Source organism: Oncorhynchus mykiss, chromosome 22 (genome assembly GCF_057628025.1).
Source record: "Oncorhynchus mykiss isolate SJ-2025 chromosome 22, ASM5762802v1, whole genome shotgun sequence".
In the NCBI taxonomy this organism is placed as follows: Eukaryota; Metazoa; Chordata; class Actinopteri; order Salmoniformes; family Salmonidae; genus Oncorhynchus; species Oncorhynchus mykiss.
Window position 1 is genome coordinate 38,373,357 of NC_143043.1, and position 19,439 is coordinate 38,392,795.

General features: G+C 45.0%; 1 protein-coding gene across 41 annotated transcripts in view; it reads left to right on the forward strand.

The window, feature by feature from the left end:
• LOC110501784 (uncharacterized) overlaps positions 1-19,439 on the forward strand; it is a 176,171-nt gene that overhangs the window by 128,900 nt on the left and 27,832 nt on the right. For 19 of the 41 annotated variants that reach the window (XM_036959139.2, XM_036959143.2, XM_090216006.1 and 16 more), the window contains 6 exons: positions 5,725-5,811; positions 6,767-6,844; positions 8,660-8,881; positions 12,754-13,077; positions 14,206-17,823; positions 18,799-19,059. In XM_036959139.2, coding sequence (XP_036815034.2) covers positions 5,725-5,811; positions 6,767-6,844; positions 8,660-8,881; positions 12,754-13,077; positions 14,206-17,823; positions 18,799-19,059 — 4,590 coding nt within the window. The remainder of the gene's footprint in view (positions 1-5,724; positions 5,812-6,766; positions 6,845-8,659; positions 8,882-12,753; positions 13,078-14,205; positions 17,824-18,798; positions 19,060-19,439) is intronic. The other 22 variants (XM_036959156.2, XM_090216022.1, XM_090216026.1 and 19 more) reach the window with 3 other exon arrangements.

Sequence of the window (19,439 nt, forward strand, 5' to 3'; positions counted from 1 at the left end):
CATTGAACAAGCATGGAAAACAGTGTTTAAACCCTTTGCAATGAAGATCTGTGAAGTTATTTGGAATTTTACGAATTGTCTTTGAAAGACAGGGTCCTGAAAAAGGGACATTTCTTTTTTTGCTGAGTTTAAACTCCGCAAACTCATAACTCAATTTAACACCCTAGCCGTCCTACAATCTAAGCTAGATGCCCTCAATCTCACACAAATCAATCTCACACAATTTATCAATGAACCAACCAGGTTAAACCCCAAATCTGTAAACATGGGCACCCTCATAGATATCATCCTGACCAACTTGCCCTCTACACATCTGCTGTTTTCAACCAGGATCTCAGCGATCACTGCCTCATTGCCTGCGTCCGTTATGGGTCCGCGGTCAAACGATCACCCCTCATCACTGTCAAACGCTCCCTAAAACACTTCTTCGTGCAGGCCTTTCTAATCGACCTTGCCCAAGTATCCGGGAAGGATATTGACCTCATCCCGTCAGAAGAGGATGCCTGGTTGTTTTTTAAAAGGGCTTTCCTCACCATCTTAAATAAGCATGCACATTCAAAAAATGTAGAACTAAGAACAGATATAGCCTTTGGTTCACTCCAGACTTGACTGCCCTTGACCAGCACAATAACACCCTGTGGCGTACAGCACTAGCATCGAATAGTCCCGGCGATATGAAACATTTCAGGGAAGTCAGGAACCAATACACAGAATCAGTTAAGAAGGCTTGCTTTTTCACACAGAAATTAGCATCCTGCAGCACTAATTCCAAAAAGTTTTGTGACACTGTAAAGTCCATGAAGATTAAGAGTACCTCCTCCCAGCCGCCCATTGCACTGAGACTAGAAAACACTGTTACCACTGATAAATCCACGATAATCGTGAATTTCAATAATCACCTCTACGGCTGGCCAAGCTTTTCACCTGGCTATCCCAACCCCGGCCAACATCTCTGCACCCCGCACAGCAACTGGCCCAAGCCCCCCTCTGCTTCTCCTTCAACAAAATCCAGACACCTTATGTTCTGAAAGATCTGCAAAATCTGGATCCCTACAAATCAGCTAGGCTAGATAATCTGGACCTTCTCTTCCTAAAATTATCCACCACCATTGTTGCAACCCCTATTACTAGTCTGTTCAACCTCTCTTTCGTATCATCTGAGATTCCTAAAGATTGGAAAGCGGCCATGGTCATCCCTCTCTTCAAAGGGGGAAACACAAGACCCAAACTGTTACAGACCTATATCCATCCTTCCATGCCTTTCTTAAGTCTTTGAAAGCCAAATGAACAAACAGATCACCGACCATTTCGAATCCCACCGTACCTTCTCCTCTATGCAATCTGGTTTCCGAGCTGGTCACAGTTGCACCTCAGCCACGCTCAAGGTCCTAAACGATATCTTAACCACCATCGTTAAAAGACAGTACTGTGCAGCAGTCTTCATCAACCTGGCCAAGACTTTCGACTCTGTCAATCACCGTATTCTTATCGGCAGACTCAACAGCCTTCGTTTCTCTAATGGCTGCCTTGCCTGGTTCACTAACTACTACATCTGGACACTGCGCTAACAAACCTCCAAATGAGCTTCAACGCCATACAACACTCCTTCTGTGGCCTCCAACTGCTCAAGGCAAAGGGAACACCCCCTCCCATTCAGCTGAAAAAAATATTATTTAGAAATATTTAACTTTCACACAGTAACAAGTCCAATACAGCAAATGAAAGATAAACATCTTGTTAATCTACCCATCGTGTCCGATTTTTTACATGTTTTACAGTGAAAACACAACATATATTTATGTTAAATGACCACCAAATTCAAAGACACACACAGACATTTTTCACAGTCAGTCACAAAAGCAGAAATATAGATAAAATTAATCACTAACCTTTGATTATCTCCATCAGATGACACTCATAGGACATCATGTAATACATTTATTGTGTGTTTTGTTCGATAATGTGCATATATATATATAACATCTCAGTTTACATTGGCGCGTTACTTGCAGTAATGTTTTGATTCCAAAACATCCGGTGATTTTGCAGAAATACTCACAATAAACATTGATAAAAGATGCAAGTGTTATTCACAGAATTAAAGATAAACGTATCCTCTATGCAACCGCTACAAAAAACACTATAAATATTCACTTACCTTTGAATATCAGAAGGCAGTTCCAGGAATCCCAGTTCGACAATAAATGACTGATTTGTTCCATAAAGCCCACCATTTAGCCACTTGTTGTTAGCCTGTTCAGCCTAGCATTCAATCCTCAAAAAGCCTGAACAATTCCTCCAGACAAAGAGCTATTATGAGCCCCTCCTTTATAGTAGAATCATACAACCAGAATCTAAAGACGGTGACATCTTGTGGAAGCCCTAGGAAGTGCACAAACATCCATATGTAAGCTGGACCTCAAATGGCACTGTTTTCAAAATTGAGGTCTCACTTCCTGTTTGGATTTCTTCTCAGGTTTTTGTCTGCCATATGAGTTCTGTTATACTCACAGACATAATTCAAACAGTTTTAGAAACTTCTGAGTGTTGTCTATCCACCAGTAATAATACTATGCATATATTCCCATCTGGGAAAGAGTAGGAGGCAGTTTACTCTGGGCACGCCTTTCATCCAAAAGTGAACATGCTGCCCCCTATTCCCAACATGCTAGTAAAACTAAATGCATGCTCTTCAAACGATCGCTGCCCGCACCCGCCCTCCTGACTAGCATCACTACTCTGGACGGTCCTGACTTAGAATATGTGGACAATTACAAATACCTAGGTGTCTGGCTACACTATAAACTCTCCTTCCAGACACATTAAGCATCTCCAATCCGAAGTTAAATCTAGAATCGGCTTCCTATTTCACAACAAAGCCTCCTTCACTCATGCTGCCAAACATACCCTCATAAAATGGACTATCCTACCAATCCTTGACTTCAGCGATGTCATTTACAAAATAGCCTCCAACACTCTACTCAGCAAATTGGATGCAGTAAATCACAGTGCCATCCGTTTTGTCACCAAAGTCCCATATACTAACCACCACTGCGACCTATATGCTCTTGTTGGCTGGTCCTCGCTATGTATTCATCGCCAAACCCACTGGCTCCAGATTATTTATAAGTCTTTGCTCGGTAAAGCGCCGCCTTATCTCAGCTCACGGGTCACCATAGCAACACCCACCCATAGCACGTGCTCCAGCAGGTATATTTCACTGGTCATCCCCATAGCTAACACCTCTTTGGCTGCCTATCCTTCCAGTTCTCTGCTGCCAATGACTGGAACGAATTGCAAATATCACTGAAGTTGGAGACTTATATCTCCCTCACTAACTTTAAGCATCAGCTGACAGAGCAGCTTACCAATCGCTGCAGCTGTACACAGCCCATCTGTAAATAGCCCATCCAACCAACTACCTACCTCATCCCCATATTTGTTTTTGTTTTCTGCTCTTTTGCACACCAGTATTTCTACTTGCACATCCTCATCTGCACATGTATCACTCCAGTGTAAATTGCTAAATTGTAACTACTTTGCCACTATGGCCGGTTATTGACTGTACGTTTGTTTATCCCATGTGTAACTGTGTTGTTGTTGTCGCACTGCTTTGCTTTATCTTGGCCAGGTCACAGTTGTAAATGAGAACTTGTTCTCAACTGGTCTACCTGGTTAAATAAAGGTTAAATAAAAATGTATGAATAAATAAATAACTGAAAGTGTTGGTTCTTGGATTTATATTTTTGTTCAGTACATCAGGCACAACATCACAGGGTTGACATTGAAGACATGAAATCCAGTTTTATGATCTTGATCTCAGGGTGATCTAAGGGTGTTACTTGATGGTCCTAGATTTACAGTATCGATTGTTCTGTTCTATTTTCCAGCTGGTTTGAGACTACTTGGCATGTATAACTTCTACTGAAGTTGTTAAAACACTCTTTCAGGTTTTCAGGTTTTCTTGAATAGATTTGGGTTGATTGGATTAAATTGACTGCAATGACACTTGGGTTTGGCAGTGGTACGTATTTGGCCATGTGTGTATGACACTCTCCTTTTCACTCTAAAATGGAGCCACAGAAACGCAGGATCATTTGAGTGGGTGAGTGTGCTGTGTGAGTGTTCCCAGAAGACGCGCGCGCGCGCGCGTGCGTGTGTCTGGTGGGTGGAAAATGGTCCTGAAACAGCTCCACGTCGTGACCACCAAAGCTCTTCACCGCCAACTAACTATCCCCACTGAAATACACCGTTGCCATGTCAATTACACTGTTTAGAAGACGGACATTTTCAAAAACACTAATGACAGTTAAACTCATGAATGTAAAATAAATGACATGATATGGATGTAGACTATATATTGGAGTCCATATGCACAGGAATCATGTATGGCTGTCCAATTACAACATATTGTATATCCACAAACCCTACCCACACACATGCACATACTAGGGCTGGGAAGTACCAGGGACCTCACGATACTTAGGTGCCATCTACGATATGTATTGCGATTTGATACTGCAACGACATTGTGATTCATTGTTCCAAACATATTGCTCACTATATGTCTGCTGCAGAGAGATGAGAGAGCCATGAGAACATGACCAGTTATGGAAATAAAGGAGCTGGAAACATGTTTGACTCACCATTTAGAAAGAAGATTGAGACCAAGCTATAGAATAGTGGTTGATCTTTTTTGGTTACTGTACCACCAACAGAATTTTGCTCTGCCCGGTGTAGCCCTGAATGTACCCCCTCATGTGCATTTGACCAGTAGGCCTATGATCTCATGAGTCTTCTCAAGTACCCCCTGTGGATAGGTCCTAGTACTCCTGGTTGGGAACCACTGCTATAGAAGGAAAAATACAGCCGACTAGCGCTAGCTAACATTAAAACTGGAATCCTTAATGGTGAAACTACCACATTATTACAACAACAAAGACATTCCCGCAAACAATGAATACTGTTGATTTACCTTGGACATCATTGCACGTGCGTAAAAACAGCATCATATGACGTTCCGCCAGAGCTCCCCACTTTTGCTTCGTCAACAAAAACATTTTATGTTAGGACAAATAATGTCTGACAGTTTTTAAACCTCGAATACACTACTGCTGTGCAGGAAAATTCTCAGCAACAAAATAGTGATCAAATTAAGATCCTACATCTTTAGGTCTAATGGGTAAAGATATAATCTAGATAAAATAGTTTCTGACCAGTGTAGGGTATCTGGGTCGTATTCATTAGTGCACACCGTAGCAAAACATTTTCCAACGAAAAAAGAAACATGCTTCCTTTGCTTTCGTTTGGTTCATAGTTAGTACGATCCTGGGCAGACCACACAATTGTTGGCTCAAAGTTATCTGCCAATCACAGGCCCAGGCCCAAGACCATTTCTGATTGGCTAGTAGTTGTGGCTGCTGTCTTCCTGCCTGAAACTGTGTTTCCATGGTGATTTCTGCAGTTAGAACGCTGCCAATGCTCCAAGTATAGATTGAAGTATAGATTATTTATTTTTTTGGTTCTCTGCATACCTGTATTAAACAATTTTCTTTCTGTCTATCTAAGGCTATCATTAAATGCATTATCAATCAATAAGGACAGACCTCAAGTTAATATTTAATTTACACACGATGATTGACAAGATATGGTTGGTTTAGACATGTCACTGACATCTGTGTGTGTGTGTGTGTGTGTGTGTGTGTGTGTGTGTGTCTGTCACAGAGCAAGTATCTGCGCGGATCGTGCAGGAGGTGACAGCCGAGGCAGTGGCAGTACTGAAGGGAGAACAGGAGACAAGACTGCCCTCAGGTACGCACACACATACATGCATGTACACACACACACACACACACACACACACACACACACACACACACACACACACACACACACACACACACTCTTGACATGTCCCGGCCTTCCCCACCCCTCCAGAGGACGCATAGTGATTCTGAGTGTGAAACAAGAGGTCTTTTTGGCCGATGTCAGTGGACAGAAATGGTGCTGTTGGTGGTATGCGGGTAGGGGTTAGAGAGCAGTGTCAGGTCCGGACAGCTGTCAGAGTAGATCTACCATGGTGGTAGTGCTGGGGGAGTAAGCCCAGAGCAGAGCATATCCCAGATCAGCCCTCTGGAAGCCACATAGCAACACTGACCCTCAACATGCCTCTCTCTATCCCCGGATGCGACGTCTGTCTGTCAGCACATCTATGGCATCATACATCTATGGAGGGTTAGTGTGTGAGCCAGCCTTGACGTCACTGAAGGGAAGGTTGTAAGGACTATGCTGTTTTTTTATTATTCTCAATTGCTTTAAATGGGTTGTCTGTTATAAGAATGCCTGTAATGTACTTGTATTACAACTGTTAGCTAAATTACTATTACAGTTCATCACATTTCCATCAGATAATGCTCATTGGAGGAATTACGCAGCAAAAAACAGCCATTATAGTATTTATTCACATCTTTACTATTTACAGTGACTTTCAGAGGATTAACCAGAGATAGAGCGATATATAGGGGGAGGGAGAGGGAGAGGTAGGGAGAGAGGTAGGGAGAGAGAGAAAGTGGTAGAGAGAGAGGTGTAGAGAGAGAGAGAGAGAGAGAGAGAGAGAGAGAGAGAGAGAGAGAGAGAGAGAGAGAGAGAGAGACACTCCAGGCTTCATCAGCTACTACCTTGACGCACACATGCACAGATACACACACACTAGCTGTTTCCAAATGTCACTCCCTATACATTGTCTCCTCTGTCTGGTTTTCTGTAGTTGAAGACGCGGCAAACCTGCCTCCATCCCCTCCTCCCTCACCTGCTGCTGAACACTGCTTTGGACCCCTGGATCAAGGTAAGGTCCTGAGAGAGAGATGAAGGAGAGAGAGATGAGGGAGAGAGAGAGAGAGGGAGAGAGAGAGAGAGAGAGAGGGAGAGAGAGAGAGAGATGTGTTATCATCATGAGTGAATGTGAAGTAGAGTTGTATTTGACCGTGCTGAGATGAGTTGGAACCCCATTCCACTGCCCCATTGGAGGATACTGTATGTGTCACCTTCAGAAGAACCAATCACAGAGGCTCCCTACCTGGGTCATATGGTTACACAGAAAAAGGAAACCAAACACAGGAAGTGTTTCTTAGACATTCATTCTCTTTGAACAGTAGTCCTCTCCCTTCTCCTCATTTTCCTTTTTACCCCGGATTTAGAAATGCTTTCACCTTAATCACTTCTTTACCTCAATCCCTCCATCCACCAGCCCATACTCCTTCATCCTCCCCATTCCCTGATCATTCGTCTTGGAATGCCAGTGCATGACCTTCGCATGACCTCACCCATCCTCACTCTTCCTCACCCCCCACCGGCATCCTTCCTCTCCCCTGACTTTCATCATCCACCCCTCCTGTCCTTGCAGATAAAACTCTTGTAGCCTGTTTGCCTTCCTAACCTCTCTTGTTTCCACTTATGTGTATTTGTCTTTATTCTTCTGTCCTGTGTTTAAGCATGTCTTCTTGTTAGTTTTCCTTGTTCTCTGCCCATGCTTGTTTGTCTTCCTGGTTTGTTTCTGATCGTGCCTGACCTGATCTGTGTTTGTTTAGTCTGACTGCAGTGGACATGTGACCTATGACAGAGACTGTGGGAGGGCCCAGCCATGCTCAGACAGACTGGTGGTTGAATTTACATGTTAGCTACATAGCTTCCTGATGTTCAGAAAATGGAAACTCCCTCTGTTCCTATCTTATTACGTAGAAATCTCCCTTATATTTAAATATCTTTATCAATTCCTATAGAAATTGAAGTATGTTTATAAAAGAACACCTTGGCACCACTGTTTTACTCGGGGCAGTGAGTAAATACCTCAGCCAGCAAGCAAAGTTGTCGGCCCACTGGCAGCACTACAGCACTGCTCATCAGTACTGCAGCAGCTTTCAATGGATGTCATTGTTACATTGCTTTACATCACGGTCACTGTTAAATTGTTCAGAATATGTGGTCCCATCTTCTCTCTGATTATGGCAGACACCAAACTCAGTCACTTTCAGTTGCTGGTCACTGTCCTTGTGTCTTTGTCTTGTTGCTTCTCTCTCTCCCTCTCTCTCTCTCTCTCTCTCTCTCTCTCTCTCTCTCTCTCTCTCTCTCTCTTTCACCCTTTGTCTTAGTTTTCCCTTGTTCTCTCAATCTTTTTTTCTCTTTATCTCTACTACTTTCTCTTCCTCGCTCTCATCAGTCTCTCTCTTTCTCCCCAACACTAAGTCCCTCTATACCCCCTTCTCCATCCCTCCCTACCTCCCTGTGTGTTTCTCTGTGTGTGTCCAGATTTCCCCTGCAGTAAGTTCTTCTCCTGTGTGCCTGTTGTTTGTCCCTCTACTTCCCTCCCCTTCCCCTTCCTCAATTTCTTTCCCTCCCTGTCTGTTTCTCTGTGAGTCTTTCCCTCTCCCTCTCCATGTCTGTCTCTCTCTCTGTGTGTGTCCAGATTTCCCCTGCAGTACGTTCTTCTCCTGTGTGCCTGTTGTTTGTCCCTCTACCTCCCTTCCCCTTCCTCAATTTCTTTCCCTCCCTGTCTGTTTCTCTGTGAGTCTTTCCCTCTCCCTCTCCCTGTCTGTCTCTCTCTCTGTGTGTGTCCAGATTTCCCCTGCAGTACGTTCTTCTCCTGTGTGTCTGTTGTTTGTAGATGTAGGGGATGAGGAGGAGGAGGCCTGCCCTCTCCACCACTTCCAAAATTCTCGGGAGAGGTGCAAGTTCCTCGCCCCCTCCATCTCTGTGTCTATGCCCGAGGATGACCCCTACCACTCTGACGAGGAATACTATGATCACCCCTTGTTCAGCCCTGAGTGGGATCGCTCGGTCTCCTCTCGGCCCTCAGTGCCGGCCGCTGCCTTTAGACAGATCCAAGGTGAACCGCGCATGGTTCCTCTACGTACGCCATTCTATCTTCCCTTCTTCCTCCTACCTTCCTCTTTCTCCCTCTCTTTTACCCCCGATCCCCCTTTTCTGTGGTTCGACCAATAACCTCCGTCTTTCCTTCCGTCCGTCCGTCCGTCCGTGTGTTTGTTTCTGTCCCTGTGGTGTCAATTAGTTAAAAGAATCTGAGCACTTTCATGTTTTGTGATGTTTAGATGATCTAGTTTGTTGTGATTTATCTCAATCAAAGCCATTTGTTCACTGTAGTCGACTTTGCCTCCGGAAGCATCCCATCACTTATCAAAGTGATCCGATGAATATAAATATAACTGATTTCCTTTTTAATTTGAACACAAATTTGCCTGAGAAAATTCTTAAACCTACATGCGCATACTTGCAAGGATGCATATCATAAAATGTTTATGCATACAGGTAAAAAAAAAAATGCCATATGCAAATCACTTAAACAGAGTGGCATGCAGCCGCTGAACTTGCTGTGGTCCAAATGGCTTGCAGCAATATACAGAGGTGCATGAACTAAGACTTGTTCCATGCACATGTTTTCCTCTCTGCCGGTCTGTGACATCTTCATGCCATGTGTTATGTCTCTGTCTGTCATCGCTCCCTCAAAGACAAACTCATCCCTGAGCCCACCCTTCTCATGTGTCCCATCACCCACTCACACACACACACACACACACACACACACACACACACGCACACACACACACACACGCACACACACACACACACACACACACACACACACACACACACACACACACACACGTTGTAGATCACCGGATCCACAGGACGACGTTCAGCTCAACACAAACACGCACTGCACTGCAAATACACACACATGCTCTCAGAGGACACACAGCACACACACTCTCAATACGCTCTCTCACAACTTCAAAGGCTTATAGTATTAGTCAACAAAGACAAGTCCTTAGCACCTCATCAAGGCTGAAGTTAATGTTTTCTGTAGTAGGCTGGATGAAGGGGCTCCATGTACCACAAATTTCGGAGGGATTCGGAAGGTGGCTTGGTCCCCTGCAATTTTACACTTTTCAAACACCTGAAACAGCTTTTTGCAATATAGGGCCATAATTAATATGCTTAATTCTATGTAAAAAAAGATGTGTATTTTTCTGCATATCCAAGCATATCTCTTGAGCTATCTATATCCTCCTGACTGCAGTTAAATATGCTTCTCTGCATCTGCTAAAATCTGGATAAAAGATTAAAAGGAATGTGAGACTTATTCATTACATTTAGCTATTGCTTGCTTTTCTAAAGTTTGCCAACAGGCATCCTAGCTAAGATAGTTAGACAAGTTAGAAAAACTAACTTGGGGCTCCCGAGTGGCGCAGCGGTCTAAGGCACAATATCTTTGTGCTAGAGGCCTCACTACAGACCCTGGTTCAGTTGTATCACAACTGGCTGTGATCGGGAGTCCCATAGGGCGGCGCACAATTGGCCCAGCATTGTCCGGGTTAGGGGAGGCTTTGGCCGGGGTAGGCCATCATTGTAAAATAAGAATGTGTTCTTAACTGGCTTGCCTAGTAAAATAAAAACTTGATTGATAGCATGGAATGGCTTCTTGGTAGCTAGTTGGGAGATTGGGAACCTATATGGGCTAGCTAAAACCAACTTCATAAAATTGCTAGGTGTCTAGTATTATTACAGAGCAACAACACCTCTATGTCTCCAGCTTGCAGACTGTATGAAGGCATCCGCATGCTTCAGTTCGGCTGGTGCCTAGCCGAGCTCAGCTAGCTGAACCGAACGAGTGTGCTCGCATACTCTCTTAAAAGACCTTTGCTTGAAAAACGAATAAAAGGCGGCAATAGTTCTGTTTGTCTGTTTTGAGACACCATAGCCAGTATATACTTCTTAAAAATACAATTAATCTAAGATAATTAATGACAGATTTCTTAGAGGTTTAGTGCAGTATTTCCCAAGTAAACAAATGTACGAGTCCGAGTCATCTCTCGTTGAATGACAATATGCACTTCATTGAAGAAACCCTACTATTGGCCAAATCATTAACAAGGGGGCGTAGTCTTCGGCTACCGACAGGCTTGCCTCAAGAAAAACATGTGTGTGTCCGAACAGCCATAAAAACTCTTGCCAAAGTCCAAAACGAAGAAAAACGTCACAAAATGTCATCATAATATACTGTATGCACTAACTGTTCCAAACTGTTTCGGCCGAGAAGCGTGCGGACGCCATAAGGCATCAGTCCTCCTCTCTGTGCAGAGAGTGCCCCTGCTGTGATGTGACCCAGCAGGCTGTACACTGCTGCCACATCCAGTCACTGCCCTGCTCCATAGACACACACAGACACACAGCAGCCCAGCCGCCTGGCGTAATATAAAACCCTGAGCACCGTGCCGCATGGCGAGGGCAGGCGTTACGCCTGCTGCATAAAGCCTGTTGGGTTGAGCAGCATCTTTCTGCCTCTAAGCAGGATTCCAGAATCTCAATTTGCAACTCATAGTCAACATGACAGCTTAGGAGTTAGGAGCAGAGGCACCCCCGGCCCAGAGTTAAAGAAATCAATCGCACATCACTGTCCAGAGCATCCTCCGCATGCAGAACAGTACTGCAACGCTGTATACTGTAGCCCCTTAATCCACAGGGAATGGATTAGGAAGACGCAATAGAATTATCGAACTTCAGGTGTGTGTGCTGATCACATAGGGAGGATGTGAGGATATGCTTGTTGGGGATCTGTTTCGTAACTTCTAATAGTTTGGGTTTGGAGGATTGATTACTGATCCAGGGCTGATCCTAGAACAGTGATTAAGGACATGTTCTCCTTGGAGCCACTGTCTGTCTCTGCCTCTGCATACGCTATACTATCTAGAACCTGAAAGTTTTTTTGGGCTGTGGCCATAGGAGAATCCTTTGAAGAACCTGTTTTGGTTCCAGGTAGAACCTTTTTTGGTTCCTTGTAGAACCCTTTCCACGGAGGGTTCTACATGGAAACAAAAAAGTTTCTACACAAAACCAAAACGGGTTTTAACTGGAAATAAAAATGGTTTCTTATGGGGACAGGCGAAGAACCCCTTTGGAACATAGTGCCCACACCCCACTATCCATCACATGGATCAACTCAGGTTATGGTTTCAGAACTTGGATGCGGTGAGAGTAGGATTTCTGATATATTTCTGTGGCTCTTCTCTCAACTGACAATGGGAAGGACAAGTCCACTTAATGTAGAATGTACTGTATGTATAGCTACAGTGCACAACTTTGCTTGCAAAAGACTGTTATGGTGTATCACGCATGCATTTTGTTACAGATAAAGGTATGTTTGAATGGAAATAGCCTGATGTGGTGTGTCGGCATGGTGCGTGTGTGACAGAGAGAGACAAACTATGGCCATTGTGTGCATTTTGATAACATCGATCCACAGCAGATTTTACAGACAGGTGAGGTGAGGGTTCTTTTATAGCCTGACGAAAACCTTTGGGTTCACGCTGTCACAATTGCACACAATAAAACTACAAGAATATCCAACAGTGTGCTGGACCAGTATCTAATCTTTCTTTCAGGATGATTTTATATCTTTAATATAAAGAAAAGCCTCTGAATGCTTAAACTCTATGATCCAAAACATCCCATACAGTCCAAACCCAAACAAACCACATGACCGGGGGAGAAACGTCACTCACTCATACGCTACAACATCTGTGACCAGTGCATCTATCTCTGTCTACAATAGATTCTATACAGTATACACCGTGAGCCACCTTTACAGAGCTGAAAGTGTCCCACCGATTTGTACCTGTGTAACCCAAGTCTGTGTTGCCAACCCGTAGTCTTGATGTCTACTTCTTTTATACAAAGTAGAGACCGTCGAGGCTCTTACAGACACATTCGAGGAGGAGGAGGAGGAGGAGGAGGAGGAGGAAGAGGTGTTGATGTTGGAGGAGGAGATGGAAGGGGCAGCAGCAGAAATCGCAGCAGCTCTTGAGGAGCTGTGGAGTGGGGATGAGCCTGAGCTGGACAGCCCCCCAGCCGAGCCCTTAGAGCAGGCAGAGGCCATAGGCGAGGCCCATACTGTGCCACCCATACAGGCCGAGGCAGCTAGTGCCGCCCCAGAAGGCCCTAACGGGAGGGTGGAGGAGGAGGAGGTGGCAGAGGCTGAGGGGGAGGAGGAGAGTCCTGAGGAAGGTGTGTCTGTCTGTCCTCTCTCTCCTCTCCCAGGCTGCATGTTATTGTATTGTGTGTAGACAATAATATAATTTAGGCTTTAAGGGAATTCCCCCCCCCCCCCGCTACGCTCTGCTCAAGGCTGGAGCCATGTTTTAAATCGTTCTTCCTGATTCCCCCTTTTTGCTTTCTCTTTGCTTTTGTTTTCAGTTTTTAGCTGCAATTTTTGAGGCCGGGCTTTTCGTGTCTGTGTGTTAATGAAATGTCGCCGATCCTCCCAACCAAGCTTTCCCTTCTCTGATGCTACTTACCGATGTATTGATGTCTCATTGGTGTTAACCCATTGCTCAGTGTCTTTCTGCCAGTGATGTTTGCCATTAAAATGCCTCATTTATATAGCATGTAAATCACTCGTTCTCTATTGGATTCAGCTGTGTTTTGTAATAATATCAATATCAAGTGCTTTTATTGCCATTTCACTGGTTTTCATATTTTAGATATTGTGTCAATAGTGTTATTCTGTCATTTTTCCTATTGTTGAAATATATTTATGTCTTAGTTGATCTTAATAACATTATACTTGAAATAAAATGTGAACTTATACAACTTATTCTAGGAAAATTTGATGATAGATGATTGTCCATTGTCCTCAAAGGTAATAGTTGAATATGTAATCAAAAATCATCAATCAGGGTGTAAAGCAGACATTTAGCTAAATGCAAATCATTAGGATTTCTCCATAAAGCCTGGAAATAATGACAGAAAGGCTATTATTTTACCCTTTATTAGATATGTAAAGTTGTCAATTCCATTTCTCATTGCTTGGTTCTTCTCATCCATCAACGCCATGGCTGCCTGCACATTCCGGTTCCGTCATTCCGGTTCCATAACGTTCCGTCACGTTCCATGCCATTGTTTCGTCCATCAGTGAGTGGGTTCCGCCTCATGGGTTCCGCCTCATGGGTTCCGCCTCATGCTCCTGTCCTGCCTCAGTGATGCGCGATGCTCTTTGTATTGTGCTACAGTAAGTGATAACAGGCTTTGAGTCTGGAGCAGAGCTTTGCCTGTGTCTGTGATAGTATGGCTGGCCCTGGTTAAAATGGCTGACCTAAAACAAAGTAGCCTACCTTTAATAGCTTTAACTTACAGCCTTGAAGATGGACACGGACAAACCAGACAGCGAGAGGAGTGGATCCCTCAGCCCAGACTTCACTGAACAAGAGAGTCCAGCTTTCCTCAGCAGGGACCACACAGCAGCACCCCTGATCCCCAAAACGGACATGGCTTCCCCTTCCCCTTCTCTGTCCCCTTTACCTTCAAACAGCCAGAGCCAAGCCAAAGAGCTTAGCAAAATGTCTATACTGGATGAACCTAAAACAGTCTCAGAGAAGCAGCTTGAGTCCAGTAACCTCACGACGGAGGTTGAGTCCAGTAACCTCACGACGGATTCAGGGTCTGGGTTCACTACAGCTGGAGACCAAGGTCAAGGACAAGGGGTCCCATCTGACTCTAACAAAGACAAATCGGGCATGTCAGCTTATTTCGAGACTTCGGCCCTGAAGCCAGACGAGGGATCCAAGGGGGTTCAAGCAGAAGGTTATTATGAACTGAGCACCGCAGGAAAAGAGAAGGTCTTAGGGAGCAGTTCCCCAACAGTTCCGTCACCCCTTGAGATCAACTACAGCATGCTGGCACAAACACAGTCAGTGGAGGAGAAATCAGACACGATGGGAGATCAAAAGGAGACCTTACCGGCCCTGGACAGGAGTAACGAATGTAGGCTGTCTCCTGGGAAGCTGGCCCTGGATCAAAGAAGCTACTCTCTCAACATTACGATTGGATCGATGGATCCCAGTGGTCATGGACGACCTAGAAACTTCTCCCCACTGGCCACGGATATCATGTCTTTTACCAGCGGCAGTCTGGAGGAGTCTGCCAATCTCCCAGTCACCACCCCATCTGTGGAGAAGGAGCCACCACCCTTCCGTCCCCTGATCCTGGAGACGGCAGCCTCAGTCACGTCCGACTCTTCATCTCCTCCCCACAACACAGCAACAGAGACCCCTGGTGAAAAGACCAGCCCCCAGGGGTCAGAGTCCCCAGAATCACCCTTCCCACCCAAATACTACTACAAAAACGGGACAGTCATGGCTCCTGACCTACCTGAAATGCTGGACCTTGCGGGAAGCAGGTCTAGACTGGCTTCTGAGAACACTGACCCTGAGATCATGAGGAGGAAGTCTGTCCCTGTGGACGCCCAAGTCCTTGGCAGCGACTCCCTGGCTAACCTGGTTCTGGGGGACCAGAGTCAGAACCAGAGTCTTGCCAAGAGTGAGAGCCAGCTGGAGGAGTTGGGTTACTGTGTGTTCAGTGAGTACTCAGGGCCCATGCCTTCCCCTGCTGACCTCCATAGTCCCATTGACTCCCCGCCCCAGCGCTTTACCCCTATGGCTCTGGAGGAAAAGATGGTGGAGGAGAAACTGAAAATCGATGCCAGAGACAAACTAGCCGAAGACGAGAAGACCAGTCAGTTAGCTGAGAGCGCCGGTTCCAAAGAAAAAGAAGAAACCAAACAAATGGGACAGAAGGATTCAGCTTCAGAGGAAAAAGACAACAAAAAGATCAGCCATGAAAATGCTTCCATGGAAAACCAAAAAGATAAACCAGCTTCAGCTGTGAAGTCAGCCGAGTCCTTTGTAACTCCTACAGTGACGGTTACCCTGGAAGAGGAGGAGAAGCTAGGAGACAACGGACCCGAGACAGATGCTGAGATGGCTGCCTATGAGAGGCAGATCCGCCGGCTGGAGATGGAGGACAGGCCCCTGAGCATGGAGGAGGAGCGGGAGCTGCAGGAGCTCAGGGAGAAAGTGAAGGACAAGTTCCTGGTGCACCAGGAGGCATACGAGGAGGTGGATGCTGAAGACGTCTACCAACTGACTGGAGTTGCCAAGGACAGGATCGGCAGGCCCGTTAGGCCCTCCCCAGCCTCCTCTGTGGAGAGTACCACAGAAGAAGACAATGTTTCAGTTACGGAGACAGAGAAACTTAAACAGACGGGAGGTCAGACAACGCCAAAGAAGGTTGACATCATGGTGATGTCTCCATCTGTGTCAGTTGGTGGTTCGAGCATCACAGAAGAAGACAAGGTTTTAGTTACGGAGACAGAGAAACCTAAGCAGACAGGAGGTCAGACAACACCAACAAAGCTTGACGTCATGGCAACGTCTCCATCTGTGTCAGGTGATGGTGTAAGCGCCACAGAAGAAGACACGGTTCCTGTTATGGAGACAGAGAAACCTAAACAGAATGGAGGTCAGACAACGCCAACGAAGGTTGACATCATGGTGACTTCTCCATCTGTGTCAGGTGATGGTGTGAGCACCACAGAAGAAGACAAGGTTCCAGTTATGGAAATAGAGAAACCTAAACAGACGGGAGGTCAGACAACACCAACCAAGGTTGACATCATGGTAACTTCTCCATCTGTGTCAGGTGATGGTGTGAGCACCACAGAAGAAGACAAGGTTCCAGTTATGGAAATAGAGAAACCTAAACAGACGGGAGGTCAGACAACACCAACCAAGGTTGACATCATGGTGACTTCTCCGTCTGTGTCAGTTGATGGTGTGAGCACCACAGAAGAAGACAAGATTTCAATTACGGAGACAGAGAAACCTAAACAGACGGGAGGTCAGACAACACCAACAAAGCTTAACGTCATGGTGACGTCTCCCTCTGTGTCAGGTGATGGTGTGAGCACCACAGAAGAAGACAAGGTTCCAGTTACGGAAATAGAGAAACCTAAACAGAATGGAGGTCAGACAACACCAACCAAGGTTGACATCATGGTGACTTCTCCATCTGTGTCAGGTGGTGTTGTGAGCACCCCAGAAGAAGAAAATGTTCCAGTTATGGAAATAGAGAAACCTAAACAGACGGGAGGTCAGACAACGCCAACAAAGATTGACGTCATGGTGACGTCTCCCTCTGTGTCAGGTGATGGTGTGAGCACCACAGAAGAAGAAAATGTTTCAGTTATGGAAATAGAGAAACCTAAACAGACGGGAGGTCAGACAACGCCAACAAAGATTGACGTTATGACGACGTCTCCATCTGTGTCAGGTTGTGGTGTGAGCACCACAGAAGAAGATGACGAGAAAGTTAGCAAAGAGGAGCTGAAGGAGCAGGTTGTAGAGGTCAAAGAGAGGACCATGGAAGAAAATAAAAAGGTAGAGGGGGAGGAGGAGGATACAGAGCAGGCAGTGGAACCAGATGAAATCATGATAAAGATAAAACCATCAATGCCTGTAGAGAAAGAAGAGGAGGTTGAGAAGGATAGAATGACAAACAAGGAGGAAGAGGAGGAGGAAGATAGCAAAGTTCTGGCAGGGGCAGGAGCAGCGGTGATTGATGTTCCAGAACCCAGAGCTGCCATAGAGTCAGTGGTGACTGTAGAAGATGACTTCATCACTGTAGTCCAGACCATCGAAGAGGGTGAGGAGCCAGGACACAGCGTGCGGTTTTCCGCTCCGCCCGAGCCTGAGACACCAGAGGAGGAGGAGGAGGAGTCCCAGGAGGTGGAGATCATGGAGGCAGCTAGTCTAGAGGAGGTGGGGGATGTCTCAGAGGAGGTCCTTGAGAAGGAGTTGCAGGCCTCCCCAGAGAAGGAGGTGCAGTTGGAGACCGAGGGACAGACAGAGAGCTACGACAGAGACGAGACCACCATGGACGACTCCATCCTAGACAGCTCTTGGGTCGATACTCAAGGTGAGATTTCTCTCTGTTATAATCCAATAATACATGTTTCAATGACAGATAAATTACATGTTTAATGACCACAAATAATAATATAATCAGTGGTTAGAGAAATGCAATAGTATAGTCAATATGTGACCGTCTCGATTCGGTCCAATGTAGCAACATTTGTAATGGTGTTTTTTACATTGGATAAAAGTAGAGACTCAGAGCTACAAAATTGTATATCATACACTGCAGTTGAGGAACAATGGGAAAGTCATTCTGCTTTGAAAGTTGATAAATTTGTTACCTCACTTTTGACAAAATGGCCCGTTAATGTTTGGTACACCTACTGGAGAGCTCTTCTTTGTCTACACCCATTTAGCATCGTTCACACCTCTTAAGCAGTAGCTCCTCCCATGTCCTTTAAGGATGCACAGTGTAGGAAACAACCAAAGATTTCAAGACTAAAAGTGGTGAATGTAGTAGCAAAAAGTAGTCTTAAAAATACACTTTATCTAGTCCTTGGCCTATATCCTAATCTGATATCTTAGTCATGTTGTTCTTCACATTACTATCTGTAGTAAACACACACTATATAAAAAAATACACCTCCTGAGTGGTGCAGCGGTCCAAGGCACTGCATCTACAGACCTGGGTTCGATCCCAGGCTGTATCACAACCGGCCATGATTGGCCCAGTGTCGTCTGGGTTACGGGAGGGTTTGGCCGGGGGGAGGCTTTACTTGGCTCATCGCACCCAAGTAATGCCTCTTTTTGAAGTAGGGACATGGGATAAACGCCTAGTTTCTTGAAATATATGGATCTGATACCTGTTCATGTTTATTACAATATTTTCACAGTGGAGACTTCATATTTCATCATGATAACAAAATTACACATCAACACTGTTTTATCCAGTTTATGAGTGTTATGGCCATATTTTGTGTTGTGTCCATAGTACTACTGCATGATGATGACCTTACCATGTCTGTTTTGTACCTAGATCTCTCCACTGTCGATGTGGATGATGACATGAGCATGGCTGCCGAGCAGATCGAGCCCCTGACAGCCGACCGGGTCCCAGCCCCACCAGTCAAGAAGTACAAGACTCTCCAGCAGCAGAAGCAGGAAAAGCAGCCAGTGAAGCCCAAGGCTAAAAGCGGGCGTGTGAGGGGGCGCGAGGGGTGCGTCTCCACCCCTGAACGTAAACCCGTCCGCAAGGAGACTGTCTGTATCCCCAGGGAAGACATCAAGAAGAAAAAAGGTTCAGAACTACAGTATCTCTCCAAATCATTTTGTTACTCTATTTATTTAATTTTTGTAAATGATTTGTAGTTATACATTATTAATTGACAGATGATTAAATTCTCTTTGATTTGAAGTGGTGTAGATCTCCTTTCAGTTTGTTACTCTAGAGGGCCAGATTCCCAGATACTTCAGTGGAGAATCTCGATTGAAATAGCTTTATAGTCCAGAACAAGGCTGGATATGTGTCTGGGAAACCAATAATTAATAACATTTCTATATAGTTCTTTGTAGTTATATATTATTAATTGACAGATTTTGTTATTCTCTTTCATTCTAATTGTCAAATATTATCATCTTTAAAAGCCTTTAAGATCTCAGATGAATGTTAACTGGCAT